Source organism: Oenanthe melanoleuca, chromosome 12 (genome assembly GCF_029582105.1).
Source record: "Oenanthe melanoleuca isolate GR-GAL-2019-014 chromosome 12, OMel1.0, whole genome shotgun sequence".
In the NCBI taxonomy this organism is placed as follows: Eukaryota; Metazoa; Chordata; class Aves; order Passeriformes; family Muscicapidae; genus Oenanthe; species Oenanthe melanoleuca.
The window spans coordinates 20,445,870-20,466,156 of NC_079346.1; the positions used below are offsets into that span (position 1 = coordinate 20,445,870).

At 43.7% G+C, this 20,287-nt stretch overlaps 1 protein-coding gene across 4 annotated transcripts; it reads right to left on the minus strand.

The window, feature by feature from the left end:
- Positions 1–552: 552 nt before the first annotated feature.
- Positions 553–19,824, minus strand: MAJIN (membrane anchored junction protein). Of its 4 annotated transcripts, none has more exons than XM_056501161.1 (11): positions 19,471–19,824; positions 18,719–18,849; positions 18,398–18,443; positions 17,075–17,150; positions 14,148–14,273; positions 12,793–12,824; positions 11,956–12,065; positions 6,512–6,566; positions 3,616–3,688; positions 3,366–3,510; positions 553–2,597 (listed from the first exon to the last, which is right to left on the minus strand). In XM_056501161.1, the coding sequence occupies exons 2-11, from the start codon at positions 18,817–18,819 to the stop codon at positions 2,552–2,554; spliced, it is 810 nt and encodes a 269-aa protein (XP_056357136.1). In that variant the 5' UTR covers positions 18,820–18,849; positions 19,471–19,824; the 3' UTR covers positions 553–2,551. The 4 variants fall into 4 exon arrangements, with proteins under 4 accessions (XP_056357136.1, XP_056357134.1, XP_056357135.1 ...); XM_056501159.1 differs by having other exon boundaries at positions 11,956–12,113; positions 18,719–18,821; positions 19,456–19,547; XM_056501160.1 differs by lacking the exon at positions 19,471–19,824 and adding an exon at positions 19,038–19,423.
- Between the last annotated feature and the right edge of the window lie 463 nt (positions 19,825–20,287).

Here is a 20,287-nt window from a genome sequence, read left to right on the forward strand (position 1 = left end):
CAGCCTCATCCCCACAATGTCCCATATCCACTGCTTCTCCCTCACCTGCAGTTTCTCTCCCCCTTTCCTGGGGGTGCCCATGTTGAGGGCAATGGCAGAGCTGAAACCACAGCCGAGGGGAAGTCTGAGGTGGGGTGCCCTGATAACAACCAAACACAACAGGGGCAGAGGTATCCATGTTGGTATGTGACCCCTCCAAGCACAACTGGGACTAAGTATCACCACTCCATGTCACCATTTTTGGTGTCTCTAGCTGTAGGGACATGGGGGGGAGGCCAATATGGGGCTGCTGCAGGCTGAGCTCTAGCACCCCATGACACTGAATCAGACATGGGGACAAAAGGACACGAAACCACTTCCCTTCCATAGAGCTGTCCCAGAGAGAAATAGGGATGTTGTGGCAGCCTGGTAGGCCCAGAAATGATACCAACTTCCCCAGCAGCATTACGCAGGGGATGTCCAGCTATGCCACCACAAGGTCCACATCCCTCCCACTAGTCCTAGACCCAGAGGAGCATGCTTGGCAGCCAGGGAGGGAAGAGACAAGGGGGCTTTTGTCTCTGCAGTCCTGTGAGGTGATCACTTGTCCCCATGGTCTCACCTGAGATGAGTGCTGGTCACTACTTGCTGAGCACCTGAGAGGCCATTCATAGCCCTCTGTCCTGTGCAGGTGCATGTGACAAAACTCAGAAAACATGCAGTTCCCTGCATGTCAAGATGAGGTCCAGTGTACACAATTCACTTTTATCTACTCATATTTAATTTCTCCTTACTAGTGGAAAAAAGTCACAAGATATAAAATTGCTAAATCCCACCAACTCCTCAGGAACAAAGATAAACTCAAAATTCAAGATGGCATCTGCCACAGCAACCATGTTTAGTGAGACAAAGGGAAAACAGAGTCAGCCTTCCACCCTGCTTATATCTCCATCACCAAAGGTGGCTGGCACATTCGGGCAGGTGATTTTCAGCAACAGCTAGAACTCATGGACAGACTTTGCCTTCCTTGTGGCACAGAACAGCAAGGCAAAGCAAGGCAAGGCAAAGCAGCTGGGCTGGGGCGACTTGGTGCTTTCTTGCCTCAGCTGGGCACTGCTGGCAAGCTATGGGCTCAGACTGAAGCAAGGCCACTCTCTTCTTCATGGGACAGTACTGCTGACAGGCACTCCTGGAATTTGACTTGAGTCAGTCCAAAATGCAAGAGATGAACAAAAGGGAGGAGGGAAAAAAAGAAAAAACAACAGAAAAGCCCAAAGCAAAGATTCTACCTTGAGCAAAGACCACAAGGCAAGAGGGGTCTGTCTGAGAGACCCCTGACTTTGAAAAGGAACCCCAGCAAGCCCTGTCCCTCACGAGTCAACTTCCAACCTGGAAGTGGCACTGGATCTTAAAGAGACAGTAACAAGTTTGAGCACAGATAGCTATGGACTACAATAACATCTTGGCTTACCAGGACAATGCTCAGTTGAAGCATACCAATTTGGCTTTCTTCCTGCCATTTCCCAGGCTCAGCTTACCCTCAGACTTCTCTCCTCCTACTCATTACAACTGCAACTCATACTTGGATGCCACTAGCCAAGCACAGGGTTACAGGGTCTGTGAACAGTGTGGCCTCTCACTTTGCCTGTCCTCCCCCCTGGCTTCTCTGCAGATTGCAGTCCCTTCAGGGGTGGAAGGGGGTGGCCCTGGCTGGCAGGTGACCCCCCCCACCCCGTCCTGTTGTTCACCCACTCCCTCAGGGGGACAGGGGAGAGTGTCACAAAGGCAATTGTGAGAAAACACTCAAAAGTCAAGATAAGACAGTTTAACAAGTGAAAAAAAGCTCTCAGAAAACACTTCATAACATCACACTGTGGCCAAGGCTAGCAGGGAACTCTGGAGGCCATTGGCCCAAGCCCTTGCCCAAGCAGAATCATCTACAGGCAGCTGCCCAGCTCAGGGGGTGGCTCAAGAATGACAGATCATTTATAAAGCATAAATATGACAGCAAAAAGCTACCTGAGCATGGCCTTGGCATCTCTGAAATCTTAAATTCCAACCTCATTCCATTACATATTGAGTACATAAATAATTACCTAAGTTGTAGTGTAGTGGCAATATCTAATGCAAAATATTTATCTGTAATTTTGACCTTTTTAATGCTGTGAAGCACAGTACTGAAGTCCATCTAATACTAGAAACCTCTGATTCTTCTTGGAGGGAAACAGTATCTTCTGTATGGTAAGTCTGATTAAAACAACTCGCAGTTCCAAGCTGATGCTTGTTTTATTAGAATACACATAATGTGAAATTCACAATTTATGACACTTAAGGATCAATATCTTAAAGTTTTTTGCTCTATTCCAAAACCTCTAAGATGTGAAGAAAAACCCAACATGTTGTAACCCAACATCTTCAGAATGTTACTTTGAAAACATAAGCAAAGTAAAATTTAATTTAAAGCACTTAATAGCTGAGACAAGCAATGTAAGAAGCTGAATTACAGAAGAAACAGTGCAACACAATATTCATACTATAAATCTACCTTTCCGCAACAATTAGTACTTCCAGGTCAGTTTTTTCCACCAAAAAGATGTTGTAGTGGTGAAAAGATGATGCTGGGGAAACAATAACAACAACAACAGACTTAAAATATTTCTCTAAAAATCGGGAAAAAGCTAACTTCTGTCCAATAGAAAGACACAAAACAATACAGAGGGAAACTGAAAAAATAGAGGAAACAATTAACTTGTGCACTAATGGTTTGGTCTCAGTCATTAAAGGAATGGCACACATTACAATTAACAAGGAGTTTTATTTTTAAAAAAATTAACAAAAAACAGCAGCTGCCAATATCCAGCTGGTGCTGTGCAATGACGGATGGCACTCACAGGATCCAGCCTTGGCTAGAGAGAACTCCTTTGTGCAGCCAGCAGGTGTCTACACAATGACACTGGTTTCCATTTAAAATGGTGCCTTTGGGATTCAGAGTTACAATGTCCAGATTTGCTTAGTGGCCAAATATAGGTCACATGCACCTTAATGGGGCTGAATGTCCATCCAGCAAGACCCTTTTAGTTGGCACTTCTCAGCTGAGAAAAGCTACTTTGTATAAGGGCTGTGATGGAGGTTCAGTAACCCTCTCTCATCACTTTTTCCCCGAAGGCAGCTCAGAGGAGGAACATTTACTGGAAATGCTGCCCTCAAGCACGAGATAAAATGACATCCCTTTTTTTTTTTGCCTTGGGACACTTTGGTTTAATCACAGAAAAGATGTTTCCCTCCGTCAAAATGATGGAGAACAACCTGGCACTGCTGGAATCAGCCTTTGACACAGGCTTGGACAGAGCCAGGACTACCTCTGCTCATCAGTGGAGGATTAGTACCTTCTCCAGAAGTGTGAAAGACCTCTACCTTCTGACTTCACGTTTTCCTTCTTTCCTGTTTGGTCCATTTGCTGCAGCAGCTGCACTGCACCCTCAGCCTGACTGGCTACCCTTTTTTGCTCAAGAGCAAATTCCACAGGTTCCCCTGTAAAAAAAAGCAGCAAGAACAAAACCACAACCTCACTCTCTACACACTCCCTGCATACCCAGAGGAATGAAACTCAGTGGAATCCAGGAATTCCTTACTCACAGAAATTCAGTTGGTCACAGTCTTTAGTAAGGGATGCTGGGCTAAACTCAAACTCATTTGCTTTGGAGGAATTCTAAAAGGAAAAAGAACCCAAGAACTGTTACATAATCTTATATTCTATTCTACAGAGATTTTTGTTAGCTTGCTTCCTGAAAGTATTAAATAGCAAAGTCTACACTTTTTGTTTTGTGGTTTCATTTGGAGATTTTTTTCTGCTATGATGAGGACTTTCTTCACCAAGGTATTTTTACAGCTCCCTTGTCAAGACATAACATAAAGCTGTAATTCATCTAGAAGACTTTAGCATACCAGATAGTGAACTAACAGTAGCTATGGAATAGGCAGAGATTTCAAAAAACCTGAACAGAAGAGCTGTGGGAAACAACAGACCCTGGACAGTGCAGGCCATTAGCCCTTCTAAGATGCAGTCCTGAGACACAGACTTAACTTGAAGGGGCAAAAACTGAAAGTGCCAGAAGCAAGAGGTGGGCCAGGAATACCCATTGGGAAGGTGATCAAGAACACAAAGTACCACCAAAATAAAAATAAGCATATAACAATACAACAAAATCAGCAGGTAAGCTTCTGTATGAGAGTAAACCCTAAAACAATGACAGGTCTGGATGGTGTTTCCCTTGCACTAACCTCAGAACCATTTAGGCTGGGAAAGCCCTGTAAGATTGAGTCCAACTGCTAACCCAGCACTGCCAAGGCCATCACTAAACATGTCCCCAAATGCCACATCTAAGCTCAGGTTAACACAAAATTCCAAACCTCTGATGGCCCGAGATCTTGGCAGTTTAGCCGGAGAGCATTAACTAAGTTAGGAAAATTCTCTGGAGTGACAGGCTGAGCATCTCTTTCTTTCTTTGACTTTCACTGGTGCACTGTGTAACTGGAAAGACATGGAGGTTTGACCACATTCATCCTGACCAGATGTCACCATCACAGGCCTGGGAGACATATGGAAGACAGCTGAAAATGCAATCCATTGAACAGTCATGTGCCTGTGGCACTTCTTTGCTCCTCATTCTGAATTCAACATCCCAAAGCCAATCCCCACGCACCATATAGACACATTTCCTTCCTGTTTAATGAGACCCCTTCTTGAGAAGCATTATAAAATACTGGGTGGATTTGAAACCAAAGCCATACACTGATAATAAACTGAGAAAGGCCCTTGGAAGAATGACCAGAAAAACTGTGATAATCAAAGTATAAGAGCAACTATGTTTTTATCCTGACATGTTTTTATCCTAAACCTAATCTTTCTTCTCATCCTGAATTAAAAGAAAAAAAAAAAACCCAAAAAAAAAACCCAAATGGAAAGCATGTCACAGAAATATTTGGCTTTCATCTTCGAAAAAATGCATATATTAGGAAGACGAATTCTGGCCATGATTTCAGACAGTACTTGTCACACCTGATCTGGTGATCATCAACAGAACGGTTTGTGTCCAGACATCCCTCTCAGGGTAACAGTGCCTTGACTAGTGCAATTTTGAGGACAAGTCATAATGCTACAAGCAGCTGTTCTAGAGAAGGTTCTTCTCACTTGAGTTGGTATTTGCTGAGTTGATTTTTGCATCACAGTTCCAGTTTACCCGAAATGCACTCAAGACATGCCCTCCATCATTAGTTAACACAAGAGGAACTTACAGTGATCTCTGCCCCCTCTCATACTGTTGCTCAGGCTCCAGGCTGCTAACCTGGAGCTCCAGCTTTCAAGGACTGTAATGTCTTGAAAACTGCACAAACAACAGAGGAATTCTGGAGGTACTGGTTATAGCAAAGTGGGGAATAAAAAGCCATCTTACAGAAGATGACCCTTATCTCACCAATAGTGTGTTTGGAGTACCCAAGGAAAGAAGCCAGACAGGGCATGTGTAGAGCTGTCACTAATACTGCAAAGGTAAGCAGACGGGGGAAAAAAGGGATGCAAGTTTTAGAGACAAATAAATCTGCTTGTTTTAGATAAGTTATTCTTTAGTGAATGCTCCCAAGGAGTTACCAGGTAGTCTTCTTCCTATCCTGCAAATCCAACAAACCTGTCAAAAAACCCTGTTCTGAAAGAAAGTTTTGGGCTTCTTTTGTGGGCAAGCCCAAGAAATGTGTTTGCCTCTTTGGACAAACTCTCTTCCAAAGAGTTTGAGAGGGGGAAAAAGCCAGGAAGGTGAGAGTGTGGTAAGGATCTGAACTAAATTTAGAATGGGTATCCAGAAAATAGATTAAGTGCATTTGGGAGCATGTGCAACAGCCAGGAGGACACAGGCATTAGGGTGTGCCTAAGAGCAGCTCTATCAGAACAGCCTTGGAGCCTGTGGGCTAGAAGAGAAAGAATCCTTTCCTCCTTACAAGAGCTAAACAGTGGGTTTAGAGAGCAACAGCCAATCCCTCTGCAACAATCTCGTCATGAATCTGCCTTCTGGTGCCATAGTGAGAAAAGGCATGGCACTTTTTCAGGAACAGGGTGATGGCTGCATGACCATCAGCAGAGAGAGGGACACTGGTGGGGAGTGGGACATGGTGCCACTCAGACACAGCAAAGCCAGTGTCAAGATGCCAGCTGTTGGCCCTTTGTGGACTTCTCCAGAAAGGACTATGTGAGATGACAGAGGACTGGAGTCCTGGAGAAAAGGCAGGGCATCCCTCAGGCTCGTCTCTCAGAGGCTGAGGCTACACCTGAGCTTGTAGCTTGACAATCAGAGAAGTTTGTGTCATCTAACAAAAAAAATGTAATTCATCCCTTTGCTAAGTCTGGTGAGGAGTCGAAAATTTTGAAGGTGATGCAGGGAAAAAGGGGACAAATTACTTGCCAGTATTTTTATGCCTGCCATTGTAAGGGTCCAGGACTAAATAGGTGCTGTCGTCTCTTTCTGAATATTCTGTAGCTTACCTTTTCAAATCCATGTTCTGCTTTACTCATCTGGTGAACACAGTCAGCTCCAGTTCTGAAGATAAGTAAATAAAAACTGAGTTTACAAAAAGTCATAAAAAGGAAGCAGCTACTCCAAGTACTTCACTAAAAAACAGGACTTTAGTAGGATTCCACTCAACAAGATACATAGCCTTAATCTATATTTGTACTCATGTTTCGAAGTCTTCCTTAAAAATGAAAATATGTACTCATTCTGCTTTTCTATGACAACAAACAAGCAGTTAAAGAGAAATAGTGTTACATGAAAAGGGGGATGAGCAGAAAGCTGAGAAAGCCTGCGAATCCTACAAGGTCACAAGGGCAGGTAGCAAAAAACCACAGAAAGATCTTGTAAGACATAGTCATGGAGCATTAAAATGGCAGAGGAAACTACATATGGGGAAGTATGAAGGGATGCACGCACAAAAAAACCATTCTGGCTTCACTTGACATGATCAGAATGACTGGGACTGCCACGTGAAGATTCTGATTTCTCGATACTCGGTAGCACCCCAAGAAAACCCAAATCCCCCAAAAGAATTTAGGAGCAAAAGAGCTTGTCCAGAAAGAACACAAAGAGCTGGTCTTACTACAGCAACTACACTTCTTCCTGGGGCAGCGAAGATACTAAGACTGAATGAGCTCTTCAGTCTCTAACAGTGTAACTGGAAAAAAATGACAGAAGGCTTAAAGCTAGTGCTCGCCAATTTGATTTTGAATTCAAGCATACACTTAAGAATTATGGATTGTTCTAATCATAACTGCTGCGGCAACATACAGGACCTAGACCGAACTGCCAGACTGGATCATGAAGTAGGTCCTTTCTGACCTTGTATTTTATTAATCTATGACTTGTGTCTTTGGTTTAAGAAATAAAAAAGCATTCTGAATCCTGGGCTCATTATTCCCTCATATCCAACAGTTGTTCTGTGAGTAGAAACAGGCCAGGGGAATGGGGGTGGGATTAAAGGACTACATTTACATGAGCAGGAAAAGAACTGCCTTCAGATTTTGTTAATATCTCTGCATGAAACATGTTTGGGAATTGGGTAAGATATAAGGCAACAAGGTAGATGATTGGATATAGTCCGTACATGGGAGGGGAAAGGTGCATATAAACACTTGTGACTGCTGATGTACCCAGGACTTGCTTGCCACATACTTGTGAGAATTCAGTACAGGTATAGATTTTCTTGTTTCAAAAAAATACACTCTAAAAAGAAAGAAACCTACCAGCCCATAAGTAATACTGGGTCTCTGAGAGGTAGTCAAGAACTAGCCCAAGGTTAGCCAAGAAGCAGCCCTGTACCCTCATGCTGGTGTTCAACACCCTGAGCTGAATTAGGCAGAGCTCTGCCAAATCAATTCCCTCAAGCAGTGATCTCTCCCCTCTGCTCAAGGCTGCTGAGCCCTTCTATCCTAGTCTGGACCAGAAACCCCAGTACATGACTGGGACGCACGGGGATGAATCTAGTCAAGGGCCACAATGCAAACATGATGATGGGACTGGGGCATTTTTTGTAAGTGGAGAGGCTTTAAGAGATGAGGCAGTTTAGCCTGGAGAAGGCTTGAGTGGGATCTTACCAATGTACACCTAATGGGAGGGAACAAAGAACAGAGAGCCAGGCTCTCCTCAACCCTCTTGTCTTCTGGCAGGACAAGGGGCAAAGGGCACAGACTGCAAAACATGAAATTAAATTTGAACACAAAACCTTTTTGACTAGAACTGTGGTCATACACTGCAGCTGGGCTCTCTGGAAGCAGGCCCAAGGGTGGTAAGCCTGAGTTAGGGGTGAAATCAGTAGCACAGCTGAGGTGCATGTATACCAATGCACGCAGCATGGGTAACAAACACGAAGAGCTGGAGGCCATGGTACAACAGCAGAGCTAGGATGTAGTCATCATCATGGAAACGTGGTGGAACGACTCACACAGCTGGAGTGCTGCACTGGATGGCTACAAGCTCTTCAGAAGAGACAGAAAAGGGAGAAGAGGTGGAGGGCTGGCCCTTTATATTGGCAAGGCTTTTGATACCATAGGTATTGAAACTGATGATGAATGTTGAATGGGAATTGAATGGGAATTAAAATTAGAATTAAGGGGAAGGCCAAAAAGGCTGATACCCTACTGGGAGTCTGTTATCCTCCACCCAACCAGGAAGAAGAGGTGGACAACTTATTCTATGAGCAGCTGGAGAATGTTTCAGGATCACCAGCCCTTGTTCTTGTAGGTGATTTTAACCTACCAGACGTGCTGGGAACTTAATACAGCAGAAAGGAGCCAGTCCAGGAAGTTTTTAGAGTGTGTGGAGGACAACTTTTTGTCGCAGCTGGTGAGTGAGCCCACCAGGGCTCACTAGGGGAGGGACTGTGTTATATCTGTTGTTTGCAAATAGGGATGGAGGCCACTTGGGGCATAGCAATCATGAAATTATACAATTCTTGATATTTGGTGAAATCAGGAGGAACATCAATAATACTTTTATGATGGACTTCCAGAGGGCAGACTTTGGCTTATTTAGGAGACTTATTCAGAGTTCCTTGGGAAGCAGCCCTTAAAAACAAAGGAGTTCAGGAAAGGTGGGCGTGCTTCACAACAGAGATCTTGAGGGCACAGGAACAGACTGTCCCTGTATGCCCAAAGACGAGTCAACGAGGCAAATGTCCAGCCTGGATGGGCAACGAGGTTTTGAAGGAACTTAGGAATAAAAGAGGATGTATCATCCTTGGAAGGAGGGTCAGATCTCTTAGGAAGCATTTATGGGGGCTGCTAGGGCATGTAGGAAGAAATATCAGGGAGGCCAAAGCTCAGTTCAAACTTAATTTGGCAACTTTTGCAAAAGATAATAAAAGAATGTTTTTACAAATATATTAATGGTAAAAAGAAGGGTAAGACCAAATTTTGTTCTCTATTGGATGTGGGAGGGAACTTAGTAACTGCAGATGAGGAGAAGGCAGAAGTACTTAATGCCTTCTTTGCCTCGGTCTTTTAGTGGGAAGATAGCTTGTCCTCAGAACTGCTGTCCTCCTGGGTTGGTAGATGGTGTCTGGGAGCAGAATGGTCCCCCTGTTATCCAGGAGAAGGCAGTCAAGAACTGCTGAGCTGCTTGGATGTTCATAAATATACAGGGCCACATGGGATCCATCCCAGGGTGATAAGGGAGCTGGCAGATGAGACGGTCATTTACCATCAGTCCTGGCTCAGAGGTCAGGTTCCAGATGACTGGAAGCTGGCCAATGTGACTCCCATTCACAAAAAGGATGGGAAGGACGATTCTGGTAATTATAGGCCAGTTAGCCTGACCTCAGAACCCTATGGAGCAGTTTATGTTGCACTTATTTATACTGTAGTTTATATGCAGCCCTTACAGGATGGCCAGGGTATCAGACCCAGCCAGCATGCATTTAGGAGGGTTAGGTCATGTTTGATCAAGCTGGTCTCCTTTTATGACTAGGAGACCCACCTGGTGGATGCATGAAAGGCTGTGGATGTTGTGTACCTAGACTTGAGCAAAACATTTGACACTGTCTCCCATAGCATATTCCTGGAAAAACTGGCAGCCCATGGCTTGGACAGGAGCACTCTTGGCTGGGTTAAGAACTGGCTGGATGGCTGGGCCCAGAGAGTGGTGGTGGATGGTGCTGCATGCAGCTGGTGACCAGTCGCCAGTGGTGTCCCCCAGGGATCTGTGCTGGGGCCAGTGCCGTTCAATATTTTTAGAGAGTGGTGGTGAATGGTGCTGCATCCAGCTGTGGACCATTCACCAGTGGTGTCCCTCAAGAAGCTGCGCTGTGCCTGTTCTGTTCAATCTTTTTATTCATGACATGGATGAGGGTATTGAGTCTTTCCTCATTAAATTTACAGACAACACTAAGGTGGGAGCATGTGTTTATCTGTTTGAAGGTAGGAGGGCTCTGCAGAGAGACCATTGGATGGTCAGATGGGCAGAGTCCAATGGGATAAAGTTCAATAAGTCCAAGTGTCAAGTCCTGCATTTAGACAATAACTCCCTGCAACATTATAGGCTGGGGACAGTGTGGCTGAGGCCCAGACAGAAAGGGACCTGGCAGTACTGGTTGACAGCCAGTTGAACACAAGCCAGCACTGTGTCCTGGTGGCCAAGAAGGCCAATGGCATCCTGGCCTGTATCAGGAATAGTGTGGCCAGCAGGAGCAGGGAGGTCATTCTTACCCTGTACTCAGCACTGGAGAGGCCACATCTTGAGTGCTGTGTCCAGCTCTGGGTGCCTCTATTTACGAAGGACATTGAGACGCTTGAGTGCATCCAGAGGAGGCACCAAGGCTGGTGAAGGGCTTGGAACACAAGCCTTATGTGGAACAGCTGAGAGAGCTGGGGTTGTTCAGCCTGGAGATGAGGAGACTGAGAGGTGACCTTATCCCTCTCTACAACTCCCTGAAAGGTGGTTGTAGTCAGGTAGAGGTTGCTCTCTTTCTCCAGGCAGCAACTGACAGAACAAGAGGACACCAAGGGAAATATCTGTTGGATATTAGGAAGAAGTTTTTCACGGAAAGAAAAATAAAGTACTGGAATGGTCTGCTTGGGGAAGTGATGGAGTCACCACCCCTGAATGTGTTTAAATAAAGACTGGATATGGCACTGAGTGCCATGGTTTAGTTGAGGTGTTAAGGCACAGGTTGGACTAGATGATCTCGAAGGCCTCTTCCAGCTTTGTGATTCTGTGATTCTGCAAGTGGCTCTCCACAGCTGTGGTGGTTCCACCCTCAGAGTCTACTAAGGACCTCAGGGAACTTGCTTTGAGTGACGCTGCTTGAGCAGGAGGGGCTGAACTTGACGACATGAAAGGACCTGTCCAACCTCAACCATTCTGTAAAATCCAGAGATAGAGATCTTCTTGGGAATGACCATGAGAAGTTTAGCTACCAAAGAAACATATGGTGAAGTTGTGTGACAATACTAATGTGTACACACAACATGTGCAGATGAGATTTTAAACGAGATTTTAAAGCGCTTGGAAAAGAGCAAGTTCCAAGGCCTTGAGCCAAGAGGGTGGCATTCATCAGGTGGCTCAGTGGAGCAGGCTGGGAGGCAGGTGGAAAACTGGTTCCAGTTGTTCCCTTGCTGTCCTAGACTCAGGTGTGCAAGACAGTGCACTGTTCTGTGTGGCCGCTGAGCTATCACCTACCTCACTGTGACTCAAAAGGTGATGTGAACACAGAGAAGTTAAACAGGCGGAGCTCTGGTCAATGGTATGGGAACTTGGAAAGTACAGGATCACTTTTTTCCCCAATATGAGCAATGATGCTTAGATTCTGTTACCCATGGAAGGAAAAAAAGAAGAAAAATGGGGCAAAGGATTGCACAGAAATGAAACATGAGGAAGGTACAAGAGACATTAAAAATATTAATATGTGCCCTGGAAGACTCTTTTGGAATCAACTGACCTGTCCATGTATGATTGTGGGCATGAGGCATCATCTCTGTCTTCCACTCTTCTCCTCTTCACCAATTCTTTCATTGCAGTACTTTCTGACACTTCATTTCTTCTCCTGACCTTCAAACATTGCAAATTTGATATTGCTAACAATTTATTTTGACCTTTCTATTTTAGAAGAAAATTAATAGTTAATGTACATTCATATTTTGCAAAAATTGTTCGTGCTTATATGCTGAAAACCAAAGAAGGATTCAGGACTAAAACAAGCATTGGGAGGTCAGCCAGAGAATTATGCTCAACAGTTTTAAACAAAGTATTTCCTTCTAGGACATCCTATTTCCTCCATTTTCAGAGGACTGCCAAGGAATGTAAGTAGCAGGAATGCAGAGATAGAAAAATTACTTAGGGGAATTTGGATTTGAATTATTCTTCATTAATTCACTTCAGACACTTAGCTCTCATTACACGAAAACTTCTCAAATAAGCATAACTTTGCTGTTTATGACACAGTACCTAGGGAACTACTTAATTGCTTAGCAATATCAACCTCACAGATTCTTCCAGTGAAGGAAACACTGGACAGCTCACTCAGGCTTGCAGAAAATCCATGGAACTGAAGGCAGTAGCTCTCAGGTCCTGATATAGGACTGCTTTCCAAGCCCAGCAGAACTGTCAGAAGAAAACTTCTCTCCCCTTGGATGGTTCTAGGTGAGAATTCCATGCCACTTTACACTGACTAACTCCTAGTGGTAGGAGAACTCTAGCATTGCCTAAAGGCATATATTCTGCTTCTCAAGAGTACTTAGAACATAAACAACAAAACAAAACCAAATGCACAACTTACAAGCTCATCACTGCCCTTGTTTACTTCTTTACCTGCAACACAGGTATAAAACTTGGTGAATATTTAGACTGGACTTTCTTTAACCAACTGAAAAGTACACCTTTGCACTACAATTCCTATTCCAGGAGCAAGATAAACTACTGTGAAACAGTCTGGACCTGCATATGATACACTGAAATAGAAAATGCTCAAATACAGCTGTTTCTGAACCAGAATTCCTGGCTATAAACACCAGATATTAATGGGACAGGACAACTGCTTGTCTTAAAGAAGTCAAAGGTGTCTTCAGAAAAGAAGAGCCTGAAAAACAGTTAGCATCTCTCTGTGCTTTGGGTACCAGATAGAAGATGCAAGGGCATCTGGAACACAGCCTCTAGAGAATACTGGCCAGCTGTAGGACGTATGGGATTCAAACATATTTCCCAGAAGAAAAATCCCCACCAGGAGAAATTTGAGATATCAAGTCTGAAAGTAACAATTCCTTACACTGTTTCTAATTTTAGAATAGCAATGCTGTACAACTATCTGGATAGGGCAATTAAATACTGGAGCAAGTGTACAGGGAAGTGAATGAACTCTCCATGGTTAGAAGTTTTTACATCCACACATGGGAAGTTTGATAGGGGATGTAAACAGATAAGACTAAGAAATTACTAGCTGGTCATTTAATAAAGATCACATTATCTGCTAAGCAGTCATTAAAAAAAAAAAGTAACTTTTTTTAGCGCCTGATAATCAGATCAGGAAATAGTAAGAATACTCAAGTTTCACAACAGAGAGTTTAAATGTACAGTCCCATGGAGGTCTTAGCTGTGGCCTGAGGTTGTTCAGAGAATTCATAGAAAACCTGGAAAACAAGACACTATTGAGGTGAAAATGTTTGCTAATTATACAAAATACATTATTGCCATGATTACTATCATTATTTTTTTACAAAAATCCATTCTTTCTTTAGGAAAATAGCAACAAAGAATGTGATGTTCTATGTCAACAAATGTAATCAAGCACAAGGAAGAAAAACATGTCCCATATACATGTATGTGCTGGCTCCAACCCAATGACTGACATTAAAAAAGGAAGGTTGGGACCCACTGGACATTGCTTTATAAAAATACCAGCTAAAGAGTCAGTGGTGATTGAAAGACAAAGAGGAATTCAGGGAATTTTAGAAAAGCAATACGAGACAATAAAGAACACCCTGTAATGCACTATCTCAGACTCAAGGTAGAGTCATCCCACATGCAGTTTTGCTCTCTCTGATTCAGATACAGTAGGCGAAGGAAAAGAGAAAAGCAAGACACAGATAGATCATAGATGTTTCCAGAAATTACCAAAAAATAATCACAGTGACTTACCACAAGATATGTTTCGCTGAAAGGAGTTCAATTCTAGATACAATGTACAAATGTAGGGATAAGGCACAAGATGGACATTCTCATGTTTGAATTTCATCTTTGATACTTGCTCCCATTTACTCAAATCTGAGAAGAATGATAAGACTTAAAAACACAACACTAACATTTCAAAGGAGCGTGAGTCCTGACAATGTCTTCTAAAACTTCAAAAGTTACAGCACACTGCACATGCGCACAAGGGAGCAAATACAATCTGTTACTATGAACTTGTGTAAACTGCACCAGTATCACACTACAGGAAACACTTATCCAGGTTTACTTATCCACTTTGCCCCATCAGTCACCTGTATTAATAGTGTTCTATACCCTTAACTGTGTTTGCCTTCAGTACTGACATCCTCCCACAAAAAACCATGCCAAGCTCTTCTAAAGCTATGAATAAAAAACCCTCTCAGCAGTCTTCCTAATTAAATTATTGAAAATTTTTATTTAAAAATTGAAAACTATTTGGATTCAAGCAGCATCATTAAATCTACTTCACAGTTCAAAATGGGGGAAAAAATTGACATGACAACCACCACAGTTACAGTCATTCATATGAGTGCAGTTCTGACATCCAGGAGCTTCTGCCTGGAAGAATAAATGGTGCTGGACATAAGTCTCCTCACTCATCTCTGATCTCAGTTAGAAATAGGTGAAATGAATGCTGTTAGTCCACACTTGCTAGCAGAAACTAACATCCTGGGGGTAGCAGATGATGAAACGATACAATAAGCTCCTTTAAGGACTGAAATTGCCTGGGTTTTGGCTTGTGGGAAGAGCTAAGACAGAGTACTGTGGATTTAATTAGCATATGCAGTTTGATAACCAAGATGCCTTGGCAAGAGCAAACAGAGCTTTGAAGATTACAAGAAGATTGGATCAAGACTGGCCACAGGAAAGAACATTGAACTAAGTAGAAATGTAAAGTTTGTCTGTGTGATGTTTAACCCAATGAATGTAATAAAAAATTACTAGCCTTCCTAAAAATGGTGTATAAGCATCTGTAGCTCACAGTAAATTCAGATTTTGATCACCTGTCAGTAGTACCCATCTCTCTCTCTCAATTGTCGATAGAAGGACTTATAGCTGATGATTAACAAAGAGTCACACTACAGAGAGGAGCCTGACACACCAACTGTAAGACAAGTCCTCATGCCAGGCTTCTGAGCTCACAGTTCTCTTGCAGACCCAGTGCTGGCTAAACATGTGGATGGACTCACAAATTCTACAAATACAAGTCTGTGAACCAAACACTCCTCAGCACACAGGCAGAACTGGCTGAGCTTTAGAGAAGCAAACCAATAATGTTGGCTGGGTTGGGTGTCTTCTGTACAATGATGTTTTTGGCTACCTTAACTTCTTGACTCTAACAGGAATAAGCTGCTGTCGCACGGACCTGCTTTGGACAGAAAAAAAGGATGGCCTCATTCCTGCCTGCTACTAGGAGGCATAATGCAGTCTTCTGCATTATGCAGAAGGGGAATATGCATAATATAGGAGGGGAATGCCTTGAAATGTTCATTACTCCTGGGCACTCAGAATCACAGGAAGTGATGCCAGACCTGATCCAAAAGCTGATACACCTTTAGGACTGGAAAACACTAACATTTAACTGAATTATTTTTCTCTTCAACAAAAGCCTCAGGAGAATAACTTCTTAACCCATTACACAATAGCAACTACACAGAAATATTAATGATTACCATCTATTTTATAAAATAATAATTTAAATTAATTTATTCATGTCAATTTAAATTAATAATCTGCACAATATGTAGCAGACACGACTAAATTCTGTCCAGTTGCACAAGCCAGAGGAAAAAAAACGAAGGCCGGTCTTGGTGCATTCTGATGAAAAAAACACCTAGAAAGTAGAGGAGCCTGTAGTACAGCTGCTAGCTAGAATAATCCAATCTCAAATGCCTCAGAACTTCTGCATCAAAAGTGAAATCCCAGGAAGCTGCACTCCTCAAAACTGTGCATGCCCATATTCAAGTATCAGCTTCTACACAACTATGTTGTGCAATTGCACAGAGCTTTTACAGCATTGTTTGTGGACAGCATGCCTTACTGACAGCAGCTCAATGCCTCTGCAAACTTTAGGGAAAATGGAAAAGATCTGCTGACTGGTCCCACAGGAGTGAGGGGCATGAGTATAGTAAGGTGAATGACACAGTAAGGTGTGGATGACATTTGCTTCACGTCAGGCTTCAAAGATGTACACTGAAGAGGGGATAACTGGATGACAATCCTGCAGGTGTGTTGAAAAGCCTGTCTGGACTTCCAATTATCTTAGCTCAACTACTGCTCCTTGTAAAGCTCACTCTGTGAGGTATTTTTTGCTTCCCTCAGCCATCTCTGTGGAGACACGAGCACAGACTCACACTTGCTCCCACCCTCCATCCCTAAAGGCTCATGGTAGTTTAACCTCGAGGGACCTCACAACAGCACTGTGAGTTTCCCTGCCCATGGGCCAGCACTGCTGGGCCTGTAAGGAGTGCTTTACATTATACGAACCTTTGGGAATCAAATGCGCTTGCAAGTGCATGAGGTGGGCTTCCTGGCACTTTATATATATATATATATATATATATATATATATATATATATATATATTTATATATCTGCTCTGGCTAAACCTAATTTGGAATGCAGGGCTGTGTGGATGAAAACACTGCAAAACACGCTTGTCACATCAGTTCTTTGGTGAAGGCAACATCTGAGGTGTTCACAGTATCTTCAGCCAACATCAAACTGCAAAGATCAAAGTAGTACTACTCCAGCTAACGATCTGCACACTCCTACACATAAATACTGACTTATGCAATGCTCAACAGATACTAATCATTAAATCTTTTCTTTTATGAGTAGGAAAGAAAGGATACAGGGAAAGACAGTGAAGTGGTCTGTAGAAAATGGATGTAAATCATCAAGATTTCCAAGGATCACTCGAATCACTTCCTGGAGAGGCAAAAAAAAATAAAGGAAAAATATTAAAAACATAGTCACAATTCCACTGTCAAGTGCATGTTCAAGGTTTGGGAAAAAATTAACCTTACTTTACAGTTTGCATGAATTATGGAAGTCCAGGTTCTAGATATTCTGCTTTTTCTCCTCCCCTTCTTCTCCCCACTCCCTCTCACCATTTTAGAGTGCACTGCACTGATAGACTCACAGAAATTTAGGTGAATGAGTATCTTAATCTTGAATTAACATAGAAGAATGACTATGGGAATCGAAGTGTGCTTTTAAATTTAAGAAGTTTTAAATTTAAGGAATGTAATTTTATTTTCCAGCAAAACACTCATAGCATTTACCTATTCCTCTTTCTCTGAATATTGACTCAAATCAGTTACAAAGGAACTGCAGTTAAGCCCCAACAAACTCTTCCTCTACAAACACCATTTTTTTCTAGTAGTATCTTTCAATATTTTCAAAAGTGAAAAAAATTTAATTCTTCATATCAATTAAAATCAGCATATTTTCTTCAGTAAGGTTTTTAATGCTATTACTGTACTCTGAAGCCTTTTAGAAATTAAGTAATAGGAAGGAGCATTTTTAAGCAGGCAGTATACTTGTCTCAATTTATTAGTAATGGCAAGGGCCTTCTTCTGTCTCAGAAGAAGTTGACAACAATACAACTCATCAGTTGTGACCATCAATTTGTGCTTGGACACAAAGCAATGGCATCATTAAAAGAACACCCATTGGTTCCACAGTTGCAAGAAAAGCACGTGCAATTTAGCATTAGATCAGCCTTCATTAAGCCAGCTCACCAGTACTTCCATAGCTCCTGAAAAACCAAGAATCAAGCCTGACAACTTGAAAGTGGTAGTCAGTTTCGAGGTTAAGACTGAAATCTGGGAAAGAACTCCTGCAAGAATGACTCTGAAGAGGAATCAGACAGGAACTGGGTGTGACTAGATCAACAAACAGGAGTTTTCATTTGTCCAATTTTAACAGTCAGTAGCTTCTTTGGAATATTTCGAACAAAAGCATCTCTTCTACACCAAATTCTGCCTGTTGAGGAACATTTTTCATTTATGTCTTTTTTTTTTTTTTTTCATGCTCAGACCCTCCAGGGAAGTTCTTCACCACTCACATTTGAAATGCTGCACTAGACAGAATGTTCTCAGTCCTGTAACAAGCATATGATTTGTTCAGCCTAACACCCATCTAAGATCCTATTGACCTGCCTCAGCTCCTACCTCTGACTCCTTGGCAGCACTTTCAGTGAGACCAAGATTGGGAGAGCTGTGAAACAAAGAGAGAATTGGAACCATCCCAGTCAAAACACAATGAAGCTACATTTCATGTAAGAGTTTAAACAGCAACAAAACAATTCTCACTGAACAGGAAAAAATACTTAGCGGGCAGATTAAATCCTAATCTATTACTCTTGAGAAGTATCCCTTATTCAGTGTGAACTTTCTACCCACCTGTGTTTTATGTTTTCAGGTCTTGTATTAACTCATAGCCACACGGAGTCAACAAACAGCAGGCTCACTTCTAGGCTTTAACACACATACCTGTTGAAGTTGCCATACCGGAGTTTAAATTTGTACACATGCCTGCCAGCATGAAGAAATCTTGTTTCGGGCAATGGGTAGGTGAATGGTTTCAACGACATCTCTCTCCCTCTCTCCCCCTGAACGCCAGACTATGAAAACAGAAGAGTCAAAGGTAAATTCTTAAAACCCCTCACCACATCTCGTTCTGTCATATGAAAAGATTACAGGCAGTTTTTTCCCAGGGCACATTTGCAGAGAAAACTCTCCTAACAGTCAACAGACAGCTACTCTGAGTGTCCGTTTCAATAGTGTTTTTGAGCAGGATGCGAGGACAGACCTGGACCGTCGGCCACCTGGTCTTCAGCTGCGCTGCCTTGCAACTGTCTCTGCCGGGGTCCCTGGAGCTTCACGGCCTCCTGCCCCGGGGCTGGCAACCCCCACCGCAGAGCCCTGTGGGGCCCGCGACCGGCACGGATGCGAGGGAGACCCGGCCACCGCAGATCCCGCCCACCTCCGGGATCCCGGCCCTCAAGAACTCGTTGCTCCCCACCCCCAGCGCACGTCCCCGGCGCCCACCGGCTGCCGCCGCAGCCACTAGAGGCGAGCAGTGCCCGCCTATCCCCAGGGTGAAGGAAGAGCCCTGGCCCGCTGAGACAAGGCCGAACCCCCTGCGGACACCGCCCAGCGTCTGGCCCGCCAGTCACAAGATGTCGCCCCCTTCCCAGAGTCGGAGGAGGCCTGAAAGGCCTTCGAACAACTCCGGCGCCTACCTAGGCCACCCTCTGCTCCACGTCCGCTCTTCCCGCCGCGCCAAGCCCTCGCCTCCCGCAGAGCTGGGCCGAGGCTGCAGACTGAGCGGAGCCGAGTGGCGCTCAGCCGAGCACAGCCTAACCGAGGCGAACGGAGCTGAGCCTAGCCGAACCTGGCTGAGGCCAGCCTAATCCCCCCGAGCCGAGTTGAGGCCGGCTGCAGGTAGGGAGGGGGGATAGGACCCAGAGCGGGTCCGCAGCTCTGCAGCCCATTTCCCCTGAGGGGTGGCGAGGCAGGACGTGCCGGTGGTGCATGCTGGAGTTGGCCGGGGCTGAGGTGGCATCTCAGATGAGGCAGAGGCTCCCGGAAGCACTAGACCTGCCACGGGAGGGACTAAGGGTCGATCGTTAGCCGCTACAGCGCCTCTTTCTTTTCCCTTTCTGACTCGCACAGCTCCCTGTTCACTTCTGCTGCAGCCCCTGTTGTTCCCTTTATATGGCTGGAACATTTTATATACTACGTCTCTTTAAGGAAGACTGGAATTGAAAGATCTTTCCTTTCCCCCACAGTATTGGTATCCAGGCACTGATAGAGCGTCCCTCACCGGTGAGATGAAGTGAGATGAAGTCCAGTTTCTATAAGCAGCTGCATGATAATTCCCCTCAGCATTGGTAAAGACATGATATAGAGAATAACTCAGCAGCTGCTGAAAAAATTTTGAATTTATTTTCACTGTCTTTTGGCTAAAAAAAAAAAAAAGTAAAATAAGCTTAGTGAGTCAGGAAGTAAACTGATGCACTGATTTAATGTACAAGCAGTGTGCTTTACAGGGAAGTG